The sequence below is a fragment of the Hyperolius riggenbachi genome, chromosome 3 (genome assembly GCF_040937935.1).
Source record: "Hyperolius riggenbachi isolate aHypRig1 chromosome 3, aHypRig1.pri, whole genome shotgun sequence".
Taxonomy (NCBI): domain Eukaryota; kingdom Metazoa; phylum Chordata; class Amphibia; order Anura; family Hyperoliidae; genus Hyperolius; species Hyperolius riggenbachi.
This window is the reverse complement of record NC_090648.1, coordinates 162733490-162751367: the sequence shown is the minus strand read 5'-3', so window position 1 is coordinate 162751367 and position 17878 is coordinate 162733490. Positions and strand designations below refer to the sequence as shown.

The 17878-nt window shown below is 41.3% G+C and overlaps 1 protein-coding gene across 12 annotated transcripts in view; it reads left to right on the top strand.

The window, feature by feature from the left end:
• NTRK3 (neurotrophic receptor tyrosine kinase 3) overlaps window positions 1-17878 on the top strand; it is a 977566-nt gene that overhangs the window by 523916 nt on the left and 435772 nt on the right. For 11 of the 12 annotated variants that reach the window (XM_068275164.1, XM_068275163.1, XM_068275173.1 and 8 more), the window contains 5 exons: window positions 926-1068; window positions 9865-10006; window positions 13775-14071; window positions 15199-15222; window positions 15785-15849. In XM_068275164.1, coding sequence (XP_068131265.1) covers window positions 926-1068; window positions 9865-10006; window positions 13775-14071; window positions 15199-15222; window positions 15785-15849 — 671 coding nt within the window. The remainder of the gene's footprint in view (window positions 1-925; window positions 1069-9864; window positions 10007-13774; window positions 14072-15198; window positions 15223-15784; window positions 15850-17878) is intronic. The other variant, XM_068275165.1, reaches the window with a different exon arrangement.

The window sequence follows — 17878 nt, the reverse complement described above, 5'->3', positions numbered from 1 at the left end:
TCATTGCTTTATTTCTTAAAGAAAGGCAAACTAATGCTTTTGCTTTGGCATCTCTTCTCCCAGTCAGTAATGTTAGCATAGGGAAGCAGAATCCTGTTTATATCCCTGGCACCCTTTATATGCTAAAATCACCGAAGAAAAATGAGGTCGCTCCATTTTATACAGCTTTGTGCTCTGCTACATCTTGTCTCTTGCTTCTGAACTTTGTTTTTTTTTTTTTAAAGATAATAAAAGCTGTTCTGTTGAGCATGCAGGTAGGAAGCTGATTTGAATTATGTTATCACGGCTCCTGGTGGCATTGAGCATCTTAATATATTCTGGCCTTCTTGCCTTCCTAGAGGATTAGCTCACGTTATCGAGATAAATAATTCTCACTGCCACTCACAGCTCCATTCTACACCGCTTGCCTACAGGTGTTAAAGAATATGTGATCAATTTAATCAGCTTAGCACAACTGTTTAAGGTTCCTTCGCTTTGTTTGCAAAAAATGTAAAACCTGAAGATGATCCTTTATTTTCAAGTAGTGTTTTTTGTCGCTCTGTAAGCCATAGATGGGAGTCTTTTTCTATTAATGTATTCCTCGTAGCATCTTCTGGATTAGAAACACAGAGCAATTACGAATGTTGATGACATTATTGTGACTAGGTTTTATTTTCTCCTAGCGCGTATCAGCAAAAGGTTTCAAGATTAAAAATGGTGGCTATTAGGAGAGTGCAATATAATCACTAAATTGTCTATCGGGAATTAAGATAGGAGCAGATGTGGTACTTAAGAAACATTTGGGAGGATAAAATGAAACCATATCTCCAAATAATCAGATTTTCAAAGGTATTCCTTACATGGCTGAACTAGTGAACTCCCCGGAAGATCATATTTTTCATCGGCGAGGTCAAGCAATGTGGTGATGTGTTGTCTTTGTGTGCAGATGTCCCCGAGATCAGCGTCAGTCACAGCAGCTTGGTGGTGCATGAAGGGGACAATGCTGTGCTCACCTGTAATGGATCTGGGTCACCACTGCCCGATGTGGACTGGACTGTTACAAATCTACATTCAATTAACACGCATCAGGTGAGAAGCCGAGCCTAAAGATCAGTGAAAAATACAGTAAAACCCCCATTATTCCGCACCAAAAGGGATTGGCTGATGCCAGATAACTGTAGTTTCTGGTTGCTTGAGAGTCAATGTTAAAAATAGGCCTAGCTAAAAAAAAACAGTACTATGCCCTATACTGTATACGTAACATAAATTTTGTATTAAAGTTGAAATACGGTAATTACAAACAAATTAAGACAAAGGGCAGACTTAAAGGGGTTCTGCGGCATGTTTGAAAAAACAAAAACTGACACTTACCTGTGACTTCTATTGGCCCCCTGCAGCTGTCATGTCCTGCCGCCGGTCCCGGTCTAATTATTTGTCTAACTAGACGAATAATGCTCGCTCGCACACGCGTCATCGGGAGCTTACTGTGCAGGTGCTGTACAAAGTTTTCTTGCAGCTGCAGTCTAGTTACAGGCATAATTAGACCGGGACCGGCAGTGGGGAAAGGAGGATCGTAGGAGGACAGCGCAGGACATGACAGCTGCAGGGGGCCGATAGAAGCCCCAGGTAAGTGTCAGACGTTTTTTTTTTTTTTAAACATGCCACAGAACCCCTTTAACTTAATGTAGCAGAGGTTTATTACTGTATTGTTTTTTCTGGTTGCTTGAGACTTCTGGTTAAATGAGTTCTGGATAACAGGGGTTTTACTGTATACATACTCTGGGGTTTTCGAAGCATTAAAACAAATGTGTTAAATATGTTCTCTAATTAATCATAAAAAATGTAGCGATTTAAGGAAAATGCCACAAAATGTCATCTCGTTAGACAGTCAGTAGGAGTACATTTCCAGGAGTACATTTCCTTTCCTATATTTGCCAGTAAACCTTATACAGCAGTGTTGCAGTTGTACAGCAATCCCCAGCAAAAGCATTGCAACTTGCCCCAGGGTACAGTCAACTGATCAAAAGGAAACCCCAGCAGGAATTTCACTGCTGTTTCTGGAGTTATGTCAATTTTTAATACCGATGGGTAGATACATTATCTGTCCTTTAACCACATTTGAAATACATTTTTCTATTAACTTTAAAATTGATTTTCTCAAAAACTGCAGGGTCTTTTAAAAAAAAAATCCTGTTGTCCCCACTATTCTCCTTAGCATCCCTAGCAAATTTGGTGATTATAGCATGTATGGGGCTTTGCTATTAACGGCTCATTGACTTCAATAAAATTTCATCCAGAAATAAAGTGAAATATGCAGCAGTTCTGCAAAAAAAATTTGGTAAGCTAAAATGGGCCAATTCACTGTGAGGCTGAAATTAAAAAATTTGCCAGCACTTCCTTACTTTTGGTCAGCTGGATCTGACTGTACTGATTGTAGATCATCTAGTTGCTTTTTAAATGAAGCAAGTGAACAGATTATAGTTCTTACCCATTTCTGTATACTGCCTAAGGAAGAAACTTGATGTTTCGAAAGCTTGCAATAACCCATGTATAGTTAGACATTAAAGATAATACCGGAATCAACTCTTGTAAGTTTGATGTCTGCCTTTCTAGTCACTCCTTAAAAATTCTGTGTTCATATCAACCTGACCACAAAGAGCATAATTTTGAGTTGCTGTTTAGCTCTCAGTATTCATTGACATCATCCCATTGGAGACATACAAAATGCAATCTGTTATTATTTGATTCATTGGCTTTGGACATTGTGGGAATGTGCTACTTAGACGTCAGTTGCTTTACTCTTCTGATGATTTCCTGTCCTTTTATACATTTGCTCTTTGACCACAAAATGTGTCAGCACATTGCTTTATACCTGAAACCTATTGTAATTCTTCTGTTTCTCCTTCTTTTGTTCTCCTTTCAAATGTTTTACAATGATAATAAAATCAACATTATTGTCATTTTGGATCCAGTGTTTACATTATACTACTTTTCTAGGGATGGCAATGCAAACTATGCAAATTTTGTATGCAAATTATGCAGCTTGAAAATGGACCAATCAAATTTTACTCCAGCAGGATTTGATTGGTTCATTTTTAAGCTGTATGCATTTGCATACAAAATTGTCATAATGCTGCATCAAATACAAATTATTTGCATCTCATGAGTCATTGACCATTCGTTCTGTTTACATTTATATTGTGACATGTAATAATGGTGTTTGTTTGTCTTTTGCTGTTGTATTATTTGTCTATTATTTAACTGTTGGGAATGTTGGCATTGCATGTTACCACTTCTTTTAAATGATAGTTACTACAAAGGTATTATATGGATACAATTTTCTTTTTACACTTTTCCAAGCTCAATTAGATTTCAAATTCTATTTTGCTTCTGTTCTGCTTATTGGTAGTTTGAGTGGAAGTTCACTAATATCTCCTTTGCTACCTAAGCTAGTATCTTAGTGTTTACTGTACCAAATCTGTCAGTTTGCAAATTTGGGCTGCACATTGGCGGTATTGATAGCAGTTAATGCTAATCCACCTTTCACCTATCAACAGGATGGATGTGAATAAAATATAGACCTGCTAGAATAATCAATGTACAGTGAGGAATACCTTGTAAACTGTCCATTTAAAGATTTGGCTCATAATGACTATGATGTATCAAAGTTGTGAGCAGTTTCACGTCAGTTCTTCCCATTATATATCACTGTCTCCCTTTTATTGCTCAGTGTGTATCTGCAGGTCTAACTTATCTTAGGATATAAGCTCTGTTTTATTCAATACATTGCTTTGTGTAACTTATCTTATTTGTTATAGCAATTTAAAGAGTAAAGAAAAGGCACAAATACTTGTAAATGATTATTGCTGTAAGTTGCCCCTCATACCAAGTGCTCCAAGCGCAGCTAAACTGGAAAACCCTGTCAATGTCAATGTCAATACTTTAAAGGGAACCTGAAGTGAGAAGCACATGCTGGCTGCCATATTTATTGCCTTTTAAACAATGCCAGTTGCCTGGTAGTCATGTTGATCTATTTGCCTGCAGAAGTGAATCACACATCTGAAACAAGCAGGCAGCTAATCTAGTCAGATTTTAGTTAGAAACCTCTGATCTGTATGCTTGCTCAGGGTCAATGGCTAGAGTTTTACAGGCAGAGGATCGTCAGGACACACAGTCAATTTGAATTGTTTAAAAGGCAATAACTGTTTTAGACTCCATTTTACTTCAGGCATCCATTAAAGGGACACTTAAGTCATCCCCAAAAAATGAGTTTTACTCACCTGGTGCTTCCAATAGCCCCCTGCAGCTGTCCGGTGCCCACGCCGTCTCCCTCCGATCCTCCTGTCCCCGCCGGCAGCCACTTCCGGTTTCGGCGACAGGAGCTGCCAGGCGGGAAACGCGAGTGATTCTTCGCATTCCCGGCTGCAATAGCACACTTTATGCTGCTATAGCATATATCATATACCATATAGCAGCATACAGGGCGCTATTGCGGCCGGGAACGTGAAGAATCACTCGCGTTCGCAGCCTGTCGGCTCCTGTCGCCGAAACCGGAAGTGGCTGCCGGAGGAGGATCGGAGGGAGACGCCGTGGGCATCAGACAGCTGCAGGGGGCTATTGGAAGCCCCAGGTGAGTAAAACTCATTTTTTGGAAATGACTTAAGTGTCCCTTTAAAGGAATACTTAAGTCACGTAAAAAAAATGACTTTTACTCACCTGGGGCTCCCCTCAGCCCCCTGCAGCTGAACGGTGCCCTCGCCGTGTCCCTCCGATGCGCCTGGTCTCGCCGGCGGCCACTTCCGGTTTGGCCGTCTCCGGTCGACAGGCTGTGAACGCGGCTGATTATCCGCGTCCCCGGACGCAATAGCATTATAGAGGGCGCTATTGCGTCTGGGGACGCGGGTAATCAGCCGCGTTCCCAGCCTGTCGGCCAGTGACGGCCAAACCGGAAGTGGCCGCCGGCAAGACCAGGCGAATCGGAGGGACATGGCGAGGGCACCGTTCAGCTGCAGGGGGCTGAGGGGAGCCCCAGGTGAGTAAAAGTCATTTTTTTTACGTGATTTAAGTATTCCTTTAAGGCTAATTTCACATTGAGTGTTGCATTGCGTTGTAATGTACACCACTAAAATAGGTGTGTGGCAAGCAAAGCATCAATTGCCTAATGTTCACCTTCATTGACTGGCCTTGTGTGCATTAACATGTGCTTTTAGCAATGCACTACATGTGCTGCAGTGTAACAGATTCTGTTAGAACACAGAACAACCAGGGCCAGTTTGCTAAATGAAGCAAGGTAAAACACTTGCAATAGGTGCAAAGATTACAGGGGCAGCATGTGTGTAATGTGTGTTTACACTTACAGCATGCAGTCAGAGTAGGAGGAGAAGCCAGAAGAGAGCGAGCGAGGTAAAAAAAAGTTATCATTGGGAAGAAGCTGCTTGTTTTGCTGTGTGAGGAGTCTGACAGTGAGTGAGGAGAAGGTAGGCAGAAGAGCAGCAGTGTTTCATTTGAATTGCACAGCGGAAGGGAGGAGGTGGCACTGCTGTCCTGACTTAGGAGGAATGGAGGACGGCCGACTGGCTGAGGGCGAGCAGTTTGTTTGTCAAAGACTCACAAGACTCACAGCCAGCCAGTGTGTTGAGATGCAACATGTTATGTGTCAAGTTGTTGCATATGCTCCCTTGCTAACTGAGAACATTAAATGAAGCAGAGCAAATTGTTGGGTGCTGTGCTGCGATCATTCCAAATTGGGAGAAGGGGGTGACGGTGCATCCTCACAAGGCAGCAAAAAGTCTAGAACTGGCCCTGAGAACAGCTGATAAGGTGGGAACTGTTCACTGACTTTTAATTGCACAGTGTTACAGTGCGCAAAACAGTGGCTGTTACAATTCGATGAAACATGTTAATGTAAACATACCCTTAAAAGTAGTAGCAGAGTAGCACTGCCTCCAACATTATCCCCACCATCACCAACACCTTCACTAATATTACCACCAATATCATTATCACTTTTACCATCCCATTCAGGAATGTGGAGATAAATTCATTTGGATTGATTCACATAACTCAGTTATCACGCCTAATTACTCAGTTATCATGCCTAAAAGCTTTGCACGTGCAAACCAGGGTGCTAAGTAGTTTGCACCCTAGTTTGCACCATAGTTTACATGTGCAAACTAGAGTGCAAACTACTTAGCACCCTGGTTTGCACGTGCAAAGATTTTAGGTGTGATAACAGTTATCACCCTTTTCTGAATCAAGCCCATTGTGTTTTATTTTTCTTAAACTACATAAAAAAAGAAAGTTTGGTTTCATTTAGAGATTATATTTTGCAGCAAGTTGCTTAGCTGTGTACTTGCTCACTGAACCAAATTGAAAATGGCCCATTTATATTTCATAGGGGTGGGAAAGTGGTTCATCCCCTTCAGTAAAAGTGCAGAAAAGAAGGTCATCAGGCTCAGGGTGACATCTGTTCTCCCTGAGTCATGATGTACAACTGTACAGTGTTTCAGGCACTCCAACTTATCTGTTACTCTCTACATGTCAGACCTCTGTGTCTAAAACTGTCAGTTGTCTCTTTTTATTTACTTTTCCATTTCTGTCAAACAGTTTGTATTGTTGTCAACAGTGTCAAAATTCTGTGAACCTTTCTCTTAAGGGTTTTCTATGTAGAACTTTGTATCCTCAGATCTGTACACAAAAGATTAGAAAAGAATGGAGACTGCCGGTTTTGACTTTCTAAAGGTGTTTTTTTTTTACAGACTGTTATAGTGATTTTATAGCTCTGACTGTCAGCGTCCGCAGTGAGCTCTCGAGTCTTCAGCTTTCTGCATGTTGCTGACTCATTTCTGTGACTTTATCTAATGGTCACAGGTGACATTTTCAGTTTACATTAGGCAACACTTTTCTCATTCCATTAGTCTTAGGCCTCTTTCACATTAGACAACGCGTGCAGGAGCCATTCTCCTGCACGCGTTGAATAGCCTGCGGCGTGTCATCAGGAATCTGTGGTGCGACGCAATCAGTGGAGGTAGCTGTTAATTGAACCCAACGGGAAAACGCCGCCTCCCGTCGCTTCAACGCTTCTGGGTGTGTCGAACCGCAACGCACTGAAATGCAGTGTCAGGTGTGAAAGGTAAAATGAAAGTCTATGGACTTTCATTTTACCTTGGTAACGCAAATAATTACCTTTGTGTTGAAATGCAGGAAAAGGGCTCTGGTGTGAAAGAGCCCTTACAGATGATATGGCTTGCTCTGCCCCGTCTGTTTCAGTGGTGCAGTTTTCCATCAGGTCCACCCCTAAAGGGGCATACTCCAGGTGGCATGATTCCACTCTGGCTGTACAGAGGGCACTATCCCACTGCTGCATCTCATCCACTGGCACCACACACTACTAAAAAGTAGGGATCGCCAAACATGTTTGTGGGCAAATGGTTCCCGGCAAATATCAATTCACCGTAGTTTTTTACATCACATTTTCATGTCCACAAGCCTTCACAGTAAAGTACACCAGTATCACCCTAAGATAATTAAAAAATGCACATAGTGCTTGAATATGCATAGATAAAACAATCTATTACTACTACTTAAAACACAACACTCCATCTGGATGTGACACTGATAAATCAGTACTGTGACAAAATGTGTAGGAAGGAGCCTGAAGTTAGGGATACGCCAGTGTGATTGAGTGGGAGTGTCGGCAAGGAAGTGTGTTGGCTTTAGTCCACAGCTGAGCTGCACACAAAGTTCAGATACCCGTCAACACCCTGAATGGAATAAAAATGGACTTTAATCAACCAAGGTGCCCTTGTGGATGCTTAACAGCTATACACACGCAGTTGGAGTTCCAGGTTATATGTGATGTGCCTGATGCAAGCAGCCATCCAGCGAGTGTGATCATGATGGGGAAAGACTACATTTGACCCTTCCTGGTGGTGGCACATTCCAGTGGAGTCTGGAGTGCTGTTTTTTTAAGTGGAGAATCTTTTATAACAATAACAATAACATTTCTATAGTGCTTTTCTCCCATGGGACTCAAAGTGCTTAGGCTATCTCAGATTCAGTAGTTGGTAGTAGGATGAAGTATTCACACAACAAGAAAAATTCTATTTCTGCAAATGCCAAACTGAACAGGTGGGGTTTTAGTCTGGATTTAAACATGTCCAGAGATGGAGCTGTCCTGATCTGCTGAGGTAAGGAGTTCCATAATGTAGGAGCAGCATGACCGAAGGCTCTGGGACCAAAAGTTTCCCGGTGGACTCTGGGTATGACAAGATTATTAGAACCTGTGGATCTGAGATTGCAGGGATTGCTACGCAGCTGTAACATTTTTCATGTTTCCAGTGCCCAGATTATTAAGTGATTTAAATGTCAGTCCATATGGATTCAAGCACTATGTGCATTGTTTTTTGTTTTTTAATTATCTTAAGGTCATCCTGGTGCACTTTACTGTGAAGGGAGGGAAATAATATATCTCTCACCTGTTCCCTCGGGGACAGGCCCCTAAACGCACTAAACTATAACTTTTATTTGTTACAATAAAATTGAAAGAGCAGAAAACATCAGACAGTGCTGTACAAAGCTGTGTCAAACAGTCGAGACACAAGCAAAAAAAGAGTGGTTAAGTACTGGTTCATATGGGATTGCCAGTTGATATCATATTAAAATGTAAGCAATACCAACATAAGTAAATATACTGTATATATATGGTTAGGGAGTGATGTTACCCAATTAACTTGTATGGTGGAATACCACCACAAATACGCTAATCCTCAAACACTCACTCACTTCTAGCAAACAGTATGGTGGTTAAATTTAAACTCATCCTTTACAATATCCACTCGACATGTTTCGCCTGTTTGGGCTTCGTTAAGAGTGACAATATATTTTATACAGTGAAATAGTGTAAACCAAAACACCCCCCACCAAAATAAATCAAAATATTCTTGACATAACAGCCCCTGTGAGAGCTCACCAAGCCTACTCTGCTGTATAAAAACCTATCCCAACTCAATGCCTTTCGCAGCACCAGAAATACATACTTTTCATGCCAGCTTGTGCTGTTTAATTGTTCCACATCAATTTTGTCCTAAGGACTAGTCTAATTGAGTCAGTGACTCATCAGCCTGCTTATAAGATCTCCATAGCCCATTCCTAATCGATGCAGCTGACCTGATAAGAATTCTTGATACAGGCAGAGCGATCCACACAGCATTACTACAGTACAACTGCAATGCAAGTTTATGTAAACCTTATAGCGGCATCTCAAGTAAATCATGCCCGTCTTTACTTTGCATGCATAATACATTGTACTTATGTGCATTTTCCCATGAAGTCAATTAAAAAAACGGTTTGCACAGACTTCCCGCCCTTGATTGAATACAGAACTTTGAACTTTGCAGGAGAAGATTACTTTCTATTCAATTCTGTTTATGTTACACTTTATAGATAAGGTCTAAAACACTAACTATTATGTTTCAGAATGCGTCCATTTTTCTGCACTTTAATGAAATTACCTGTTTGAATAGCTCAATAAAGGCTCACAAAATTGCAAAAGGTGGGGCCATTATGCACAAAACACTTTTTGTACTAATTGTATGAATACCTCGCTATTGTTTATATGGAAATTGGACTTTATTCTGACAATTCTAGAGATAAAAATATAGTTAACATTGTAAAGAAAATAACTAGGTACAAAATGGCATTTGTAGAATTGAATTCTTTTTCTATACTGAAATCGTGTTTGATGTCCTAATGAAAGAAGCTTTTGTTCTTTCGGAAAGAGAGAGCTTTACAGCAATCTCTCTTTGCATTTGCTTTGTTCCATTTTTAACATCTTTCTTGCATAATTCTTTTAATGCCTCCATGATGTGTTTTTGATGGCTGCAGACCAATGTCAACTGGACCAATGTGCATTCTATAAACCTGACCTTAGTGAATGTCTCCGGAGAGGACAATGGCTACATCTTGACCTGCATTGCAGCGAACATTGTAGGAATGACCAACGCCACTGTATCTCTGACTGTCAACTGTAAGTAACTCCAAGAGTTCCAATGTAGGATTCTATTTTAAGCTAGAGGAAACTGGCATAACTTTCCTAGTAAGGTCATTTATAAAAGTGGAGTGAATTGAAACAAAATGCGGTGATCTAACTTTGAACTACTTTTGTTCTTTTGTAAATCCCTTTTCAATATGGTGTCTTTACATTCAAGGCAGGTCTTTGTTTTGGATGTACATTCCAGCAGGATGGGGATTTCATACACTTCTCCTGCACACAGTCGTACACTCCTGCTGGTGAAGATGTACACTCCTGCTGGATGTGAATGTTGTACACCCCTACTCCCCATGGCTGTTTACATCTTATGGGTGTGGATACTCTTTTTCTGAATGTAAAAGGGATATTCTTTACCACAGTTTGGATGTTCTAGATAGATATACATTTTTACTAGTTATGGATGTACTTCCCTGCTGGATGGGGATATATTCTACTGCTGGGTGTAAACATACATTGCTACTGTGTGTACTCTCCTGCTGGCTGTAAATGTACACTGCTCTGTGTGGCGGATGTACTTACCCACTGGGTGTGGATGTACACTACTGCTGGGTGTATATATTGGCTTGCCTTTAGGTGCACACTGTTGTGTGTTGTGGATGTACTGCTGAGAGTGCATGTATATGTTTTTATCCTGTAAGAAGATCTATTGCTGAATATGGATGTACTCCCCTGCTATGTTTGGACGTACTCTACTGTTGAGTGTGGATGTAGTTTCCAAATAGATGTGGTTGTACTCTCCTGCTGGAAGTGGATGTACCCACCTGCTGCTTATGGATATACAGTACTACTCTCCTGCTTAAATTGGATGTACTCTTCTGATGGAAGTTAATATGCTCTCCTGCTGGAAGTGGCTGTACTCTTCTGTTGCATATTGATGCACTCTCCTGCTGTGATGTGCTCTTGTTTTGGGTGTGTATGTATTCTCCTACTGGATGTGGATGTACTCTTCTGCTGTAAGTGGATGTACTCTTCTGCTGTAAGTGGATGTACGCTTCTGCTGGAAATGGATGTACTCTACTGCTAAAAGTGGATGTACTCTCCTGCTGTGGATGTACTCTTCTGTTGCATGTGGATGCACTCTCCTGCTGTGAATGTACTCTTCTGTTGCATGTGGATGCACTCTCCTGCTGTGAATGTACTCTTCTGTTGCATGTGGGTGCACTCTCCTGCTGTGGATGTACTCTTCTGTTGCATGTGGATGCTCTCTCCTGCTGTGGATGCACTTTTCTGTTGCATGTGGATGCACTCTCCTGCTGTGGATGTACACTTCTGTTGCATATGGATGCTCTCTCCTGCTGTGAATGTACACTTCTGTTGCATATGGATGCTCTCTCCTGCTGTGGATGTACACTTCTGTTGCATGTGGATGTACTTTACTGCTGTAGATGTACTCTTCTGTTGCATGGGAATGCACTCTCCTTCTGTGGATGTACTCTTCTGTTGCATATGGATGCTCTCTCCTGCCGTGGATGTACTCTTCTGTTGCATGTGGATGCTCTCTCCTGCCGTTGATGTACTCTTCTGTTGCATGGGAATGCACTCTCCTGCTGTGGATGTTCTCTTCTGTTGCATGTGGATGCTCTCTCCTGCTGTGGATGTACTCTTCTGTTGCAAGTGGATGTACTCTCCTCCTGTGGATGTACTCTTCTGTTGCATGTGGGTGCACTCTCCTGCTGTGGATGTACTCTTCTGTTGCATGTGGATGCTCTCTCCTGCCGTTGATGTAATCTTCTGTTGCATGTGGGTGCACTCTCCTGCTGTGGATGTACTCTTCTGTTGCATGTGGATGCTCTCTCCTGCCGTTGATGTACTCTTCTGTTGCATGTGGATGCTCTATCCTGCTGTGGATGCACTCTTCTGTTGCATGTGGATGCACTCTCCTGCTGTGGATGTACACTTCTGTTGCATGTGGATGTACTTTACTGCTGTAGATGTACTCTTCTGTTGCATGTGGATGCTCTCTCCTGCTGTGGATGTACTCTTCTGTTGCATGTGGATGCACTCTCCTGCTGTGGATGTACTCTTCTGTTTCATGTGGATGCACTCTCCTGCTGTGGATGTACTCTTCTGTTTCATGTGGATGCACTCTCCTGCTGTGGATGCACTCTTCTGTTGCATGTGGGTGCTCTCTCCTGCCGTTGATGTACTCTTCTGTTGCATGTGGATGCTCTATCCTGCTGTGGATGTACCCGCTTGCTGAGTGTGAATGTACTACAGAGGGTGTGGTTGCACTCTTCTGCTGGGTGTAGTTGCACTCTTCTGCTGGGTGTGGTTGCACTCTCCTGCTGGGTGTAGTTGCACTCTTCGGCCTGGTGCACACCAAAAAACGCTAGCAGATCCGCAAAATGCTAGCAGATTTTGAAACGCTTTTTCTTCTTTTTCTGTAGCGTTTCAGCTAGCATTTTGCAGTTTTGTGAAGCGTTTTTGGTGTAGTAGATTTCATGTATTGTTACAGTAAAGCTGTTACTGAACAGCTACTGTAACAAAAAACGCCTGGCAAACGGCTCTGAAGTGCCGTTTTTCAGAGCGGTTTGCGTTTTTCCTATACTTAACACTGAGGCAGAAACGCATCCGCAATCCAAAATCTGCAGCAGCCCGGGAGTATGCGTTTCTGCAAAACGCCTCCCGCTCTGGTGTGCACCAGCCCATTGAAATACATTACCCTAGCGGATCCGCACCCGCAAGCGGATCGCAAACCGCAGCAGAACCGCTCTGGTGTGCACTAGGCCTTCTTCTGGATGTGGTTGCACTCTCTGTTTTTCATAAAAAAATATAATGCAATTTTTGCAATACACACACTTCCACAAAACTAGGTTTCTTGAAAATGTTTTATTATCCCCATTGACATTAATGCCCATAAATGTTTGCATATACTGATTTGTGTGAAAATTTGTTTTTTTCATATGCCTTGGCTTCCATGCATTTGTTAAAAATGTCTGTTTTTTTTGTTTTGTTTTTTGCATGAAACCCCATAAATGTTTGCATATATACCAATTTATGTAAACATGAGACATTTTTGAAAACAAAAATGACAAAATGAAATTAGCCATATTCACCCATCACTTGCTGGCACTCCCAACGTGCTCTGAGGGCTTCACTGCACGAGTCGCTGGGAGGAGGCTGTTAGAAGTGCGGCTGCTGACACACACAGAACAAACTGCGCAGGTGCCCGACCATGTAAGTGCACCTACTCCACATGCATGATCAAAACTATATCCACTGCATGTATTTTAAATAACACCTGTAGGTACTTATGTCTACAATTTAGATGCTTACCTCAGCAGAGAGAACCCTCTGGATCCTCAAGCGGCTTACACTGCCCCCTCCATGCCTCAGTTCCTGCCTTGGGACCCCCAAAATTTGTGGCTGCGCAGACATGTGAGGATGAGCACGGCCACACTGTGCAGGCGCAAGACTGTTTGCACCTGCTCTGTAGCATAGAGCTGTCACTCAAGCTTGGCAGAAAAGGAAGCGCCCAGTAGCCCAGTGACAGTGCTGAGCTATCTGCAGTGTGGCCAAGCTCAGTCGACAAACTTGCGAGAGTCACAGCACTGGAATGGCAAGGAGGAGGCAATTTTTTCCCTTTCAGGTTCTCTTTAACAATGGCCATTTGTGACATGTTCACACAGCAAAGTAAACTATACTATACTATACTATAAAAGTTATTTAGGAGTCACATTTTTTAGATATCTATGGCTTTATTTATGTATTTATTTGTTTTTTATGTTTATATTTTTTTTCTAGACCCACCCCGGATATTAAGCTTGAAAGAACCAGTGTCTCGTCTCGAGCATTGCATCGAATTTGTGGTACGAGGGAATCCACGACCAAATCTAACCTGGTTTCATAACAAAGAGGCTTTACGGCAGGTGGATTTTATTCGTACGGAGTACTATGGGCAGGACAATGTTCTAGAAGGATGCCTATTGTTTAATAAACCTACTCATTACTACAATGGAAACTATACATTGGTAGCCAAAAATGAGTTCGGAAGTACTAACCAGACCGTTCATGCACATTTTCTGAAAGAGCCATATCCAGGTAACCACCATTTTCTGTTCCTGCTTTGCTTTATAATTAACACATGTAAGCATCACAGACATTAATAGATTGTTGTAGGTTTCAATGATAAAAATGTGAGGTATCAGTTTGTCAGGTACACACTCCAATGAGTTCTGGGTCACCATGAGCTTGCTGGTTAGTCTGTGCCCCTTGGTGATAAAACACATGGTCAAAGGTAAATCTTTGTCTTCACCTTCATAATTTTCATATCTAGTTTTTGGGTTCCGTACCTTGAATACATGATTTACTAATACATCTTCTGATTTATGGCGGCACCTCCATGCATTTCTCTAGGAGTTGTCATAAGTCATTCAGCAAATCTGGGCTGGGTTGAACTGTAAACCCCTCCTAAACACAGCCTAACCTTAACCCCCCCCCTCCACAGACACCTCTCCTTTACCCCTACCACAACAATTCTAACTACCTTTTATAGCTAAAACTGCTAAATATAGTTTACAGCAAAAATGCTATTTACTTGATGCCCAGATTTCCTGATATAAACAATATTTGATTGGGCTCCTATGGCGGCACCCAAACTTCCCTGGCTCTCTGGTCACTCAAATGTCCCGCTTCCACTTGCTACAGCACAAATTGAAGGAGCCATGCTCTCATGTCAGCCCTCCTTGCAGTTCTCCCCTCCACACACTCCTGTCTAGATGATACCACAAAGACCAGTCTTTTCTGGATCAACATTTTATTTTAAAAAAATGGTAAAAAATTGACGGAGGGGGCCTTTTTTTGTTTTTGTTTTGTTTTTTTATTGATTTTCATTACATTAGAGATGTTTTCATCAAATTGTCAGGCAACAATTTGGGGCCCGATACAGACAAATTGCCAGCTTTTAGGCTAGCCATGCATTCTGTTGCTATGGCGGGTGGCCATTTTGGCTAACTTTTATCTAGTGTGTGTATGTAGCTAAAAAAAGGTTGTATAATGTGTTCCCATTTATCCATCTATATCTGTCTGTCATGCCCTACAGATTTCTCCTATATATAAAAAAAAAACAACTTTGAGCATGTATTCCCTTTGTGTTCTGAATTAGAAATTGTTTATACAATTCCTGTTTACTAAATCTTCCATTTGCTTGTCTGTCCTTTTTTTTATAGACACTGTTGAATATTATTCTCCAGGTACGTACTTGTCCTTGCTGCACTATTAAATACATAGAGCTTCTGCATTAAGCACAACTCACAGTAGAGGTCTGATGGGCTCGTTCTCCTTTTGCCAAAAACCTAATAGATCATGTTGACAGGAAACCAAAGGGGGTTCTCACCAGAGAAATCCCTCTACTCACCAGTGTAGTTTCAGCCAAGAATTGCAACATTCCATGTTAACTTTATACTCACAGTTAATGGAGCAGAAGTCTCTGAGGCCATAAGAAAAAAAAAAGGAAGTTAAGGTCACAGTAGCGAGCTAACCAGCGTGCTATTCCTTTATAATAGGTCCGAAGATGTCCATATTTGATTGTCTAGAATTCTATTACAAAGGCTTTTAAACCTCCCGTGGCAAATGTACATTTATATTCAAAATAAGATGGGTCCCTAGGTAATGAAACGTAGTGGTATGTCTGCTTCTATCCAATTATCTGAACTCTGAGATAAAAATAGTTGGTGGCCTTTTAAGCAGGCTGTGCATAAGGAGAATAATAATGCATTTGTTCATAGAATTATTCAAATCCTTTTGTTTCAATAGCAGATTTTGGAAGTCCCACGCCTCCAATCAGTGTGACGCATAAACCAGAAGAGGACACTTTTGGCGTGAGTTACATTTTGATGTCTTTAAAAAAACACAGCCTCAGCTTTTTTTACATAATTTTTATACCACTAGCGGCTTCTGAGCAGAAAATGAAGTGCGTGTAAACTGATCTGAGCACAAAGCCTACAGTCTTGATGCATATTCTATGGTAATCTCTTCGCAGTCAATGAAAGGATGGTTTCTAAATGTCTTCAGATTGTTTGCCTGATTGTAACTTTAGAGCATGAGGACCCATTTAATTTAAATTAGATGCTAAAGCAGCTTTCTACGCTATCACATACGGTATGCTGTATATTTGGAGAGTGAGTCCACTGCTAGGCTTGAAAAATAAACAGTATATTAATACTGTGAAAGTAGAAAAATGACTGATGTCTTGGTAAGGCCCGGCGCCCACTATGGAATTTCCAAATCGCGAAGTACCGAGATGCAACTCCCGGAGCGATTGTGGTTTAGTTCTGCAGCCATTGAATGCAATCACTCCAAAAATGCTGCATGCAGCACATTGTGATCACTTTATTATCATCATATGGTTCCACTGTTGCAGCTCTTTGCTGATTGCGGGGATCTGAGAGCACTGCACGAAGCGTTGTAGTGGGCCCAGCCCTATACATCTTTTTTTCTTATTTGTGAATTGGCCGGTGAAACATTTTGGCAGGGATCACACTTGTTAAAATCTGCAGTGTTTTGCTGCCATGTGAAAAGTGCATGCCGAAAACGCATGAAATCGTTTTCTAAGGGACTGCTGCATTTTCAGGAGGCATCTGCGATTCTACATAGCATTTAAAAAAATATACAATCTGCACTACTTTTTTTAAGCATGATGCATGCATTTTCTATTGAGATCTTTTGCTACTGTATGCATTAAAATGTGCACAATCACGCAACATGGTTGTAAGGAACCATGTGCAGTTCCTGCAGACACAAATGTGATCCCACCCTTCAACTGATGCTGTAACTATCTATCTATCCTATCTATCTATCTATCCTATCTATCTATCTATCTATCTATCTATCTATCTATCTATCTATCTATCTATCTATGTGCATTGTAATTGGTGAGACCTAGGTCTGCAATAAGAGAAGTATTTTATAGCATGATCTAGCTTTAGCAAGTTTTAAACCTTCACTTTACTGGCCCTTGAAAAGGTTTTTTTTCTTTTTTTTTTCAAGTTCCACAGTTTGTGCTGAAGACTAAGGCAAAGGAAAATTTGCCAGTTCTTTCTAGTTTTCAGAGCATTCCCTAGAAAGTAGGAAAGATATTAAGCAAGTCCAGACTTCCCACAACTACAGCGCACTCTGCAATATACAACCCTTGGGAGCAAGTTATAGACTGATCCTGCCGTGCTAGTAACACTTTAAAAATTCACCACTGGAAGTGCCCTCATTTCTATTCTCCTAGTTTACTTTAGCTACTGTTATGGTTTCATTGAGTATCTCCTTAACTTCGGCAATCCTGATCCACTTACAGGATGAAACCTAGACACAGAAGAGAATGAGAAGTCGATATGTTGTGGTTACTGGTTACCATCAAATCATGCATTATGGTGTATCTGTACCTCAGCAGTGACTGGTTGCGTTGGTTAATACAAGCTCTACCCTTTGCTCCACTTCACAGAAGTCAGCCCCATGGTGTCTGTAGTCTAGAAATAAAATCTTCTCTTCTACATTAAAGATTAAACACAGCAGCTGTAACTGTCCTGGGAAAACAAGGATTCCTGCAGCTTTCTGTATGTACTGCAGCATAGGACATTGATTTATTCTGCAACTTCTACAAACTCTGTAACATTGACATATCACCGCTCTGAGTGGGGAAAATGTTATAAGCTATAGGGTAGAAACATTTTATAGCACAGTTTGAAGCACAGGCAATTTTATATGGTGAAAAAAAATTGTAAGACATTATTAGTAAAGTATATGCAATTGGGATGTCTGGCTATAGGAATAACGTTATCATTTTGGTCAGGGTTTATATACTCAACTTGCCCTGTCTCTCTTAATTGATATTACTTGTCATGCTGTCTCTTATATGGT